Source organism: Octopus bimaculoides, chromosome 5, assembly GCF_001194135.2.
Source record: "Octopus bimaculoides isolate UCB-OBI-ISO-001 chromosome 5, ASM119413v2, whole genome shotgun sequence".
Lineage (NCBI taxonomy): Eukaryota > Metazoa > Mollusca > Cephalopoda > Octopoda > Octopodidae > Octopus > Octopus bimaculoides.
The window spans coordinates 103,536,653-103,538,611 of NC_068985.1; the positions used below are offsets into that span (position 1 = coordinate 103,536,653).

The window sequence follows — 1,959 nt, forward strand, 5'->3', positions numbered from 1 at the left end:
ATATATATATATATATATATAATTGTTAACATTTACTACTGATGAAAAATATAAATTAAAAAAACCGCCTACATATGGCATTATAGAAGAGGAAAAGTAATATCGTGACGGTTTTCTTACCCGAAAACATCAAACAATAAAATAAGAATAAAAAGTCATGAGGAATATGTTTTAAATTCCGTTATCAAAGTGCACTATTAGTATATAGATAAAACAAATGCAAGTATGTAGTAATATTGTAAAATATAATCACAATTAAAGTTAGCTGTGTAATTATTAGTTAATTTCTGATCAGTTCTCACAATATACTTTCAATGAAAACATTTCATTTTTAATTACCAAGAACAAAAAGAAAAGAAATCGAAATAGTCAGTGGGGTATATCCTTACATCACCCAATTTTGTACTCTAAGTTAAACGATTAATCGCTAAATCTTTTGTTGAAAGTCTGTCAACTTTTCCGTTCCCTAGTTTAGGAAACCTATCAAACTGTATAATACAGTCAGGGGTGGATGTTACATAATCGAAGTAACTTGGCTGAGGCATATGCTCATTGCAGAACTTAAGGATTGACTTCTCATCAAATTTTTTCCCAGTTTTCATAATGACACAAGCACAAACTTTTAATTCATGTTCTTCATCCGGGATAGGAACAACTACAACACAATCAACATCTGGGTGACGCTGTACATGCTGCTCAACAAATTTAGTTGATATTTTTCTAGCTGACTTCTGAATGAAGTCAACGTCTCTGCCAAGCATAATTATTTCCTTATTCTCAGTCATTTTACAAATGTCTCTTGTCTTAAACCATCCATTATCTAGAACTGATTTTCCATCAGCTGAAACCTTCGTACACCACCTACTTCGTGCACATAAATAACCTTCTTTTCCGATATCGACAATATCGTTATGGTCATCAACAATTTTCGCTTCCACATTAGGTAGTAGTGGACCTATGAGTCCCGGAAAATATTCCCCAATATTATTCTTACTGAATCTCTTCACTGCAATCATTAGGGTTTCGGCAGTTGAAAGAAAGTTGTCAATAGTTTTTGTCCAAGATAAACCTTGTTTCATAGCATCATAGGTAGGTATATCACCAGCTAACATAACTAAATCTAAAATCGGTTTATCTCCTGTACATAAACGTAAATCAGCTGGAATCATAGATGAAATATTACAGCTCTCCTTCGTTAAGAGATTCTTAAGTTTCTGGAAATCCTTTGGGCAGTTTAAGCTACACATATCTGCAGAGACATATTTGCACCCAGTTGCTATAAATGAGAGAGGATATGATCCACCAAAGCCCATATAACGTTCATTAAAAACTACATCATTCGATGTTATACCAGCTCCATCACAATAACACTCTGCACAGTTGATGACATCAAAGCTGCTATGAGTAACTCGCTTAGGTTTCCCTGTTGACCCAGATGTTTGCACAATGATTGTAACATCTTCGGGTTCCATGTGGGGAAAGTTAAATGTTTGGCAGTTGGTTGAACGTAGAGACTTTATTTCAGAAACGTTTATAGCTAAACGCAGTTTTGGAAAAGTTTCACTGACCACATTACCGTTTTCGAAAATATCTGCTACCTTAAGTAATTTATTGTAAAAGGCTGGATCTGAATCAAAAACAGCTGCCACACAATCTTCTAGCATGGGTAAGAAATCCGCTTGTCCTGCCCAGAGTCTCACCGAACATCCTCCAGCCATCATAATGCCGCTGTCATATGCCATCCACTCAACACAGTTCGATACACAGAGGGCAATTCGATCACCTTTCTTGATTCCTTTTCCCACAAGAAACTTTGCAAACACTTCAGTACTTTCGTAGAGTTCTCTCCTTAAAAGAAAGTAATAAAGGAAATGCAGATAATACCTCGGTAAGTTGAATGCATGTTACAAATATATTTAAGTGCTTGAGGATTACGCTACATACATACAACATATATAT

The 1,959-nt window shown here is 35.0% G+C and overlaps 1 protein-coding gene across 1 annotated transcript in view; it reads right to left on the reverse strand.

Moving 5' to 3' along the window:
• Nucleotides 1-49: 49 nt before the first annotated feature.
• Nucleotides 50-1,959, reverse strand: part of LOC106876424 (putative acyl-CoA synthetase YngI) — a 13,463-nt gene continuing 11,553 nt past the window's right edge. The window contains exon 3 of the mRNA XM_014924968.2: nucleotides 50-1,848. Coding sequence (XP_014780454.1) covers nucleotides 408-1,848 — 1,441 coding nt within the window. The 3' untranslated portion in view covers nucleotides 50-407. The remainder of the gene's footprint in view (nucleotides 1,849-1,959) is intronic.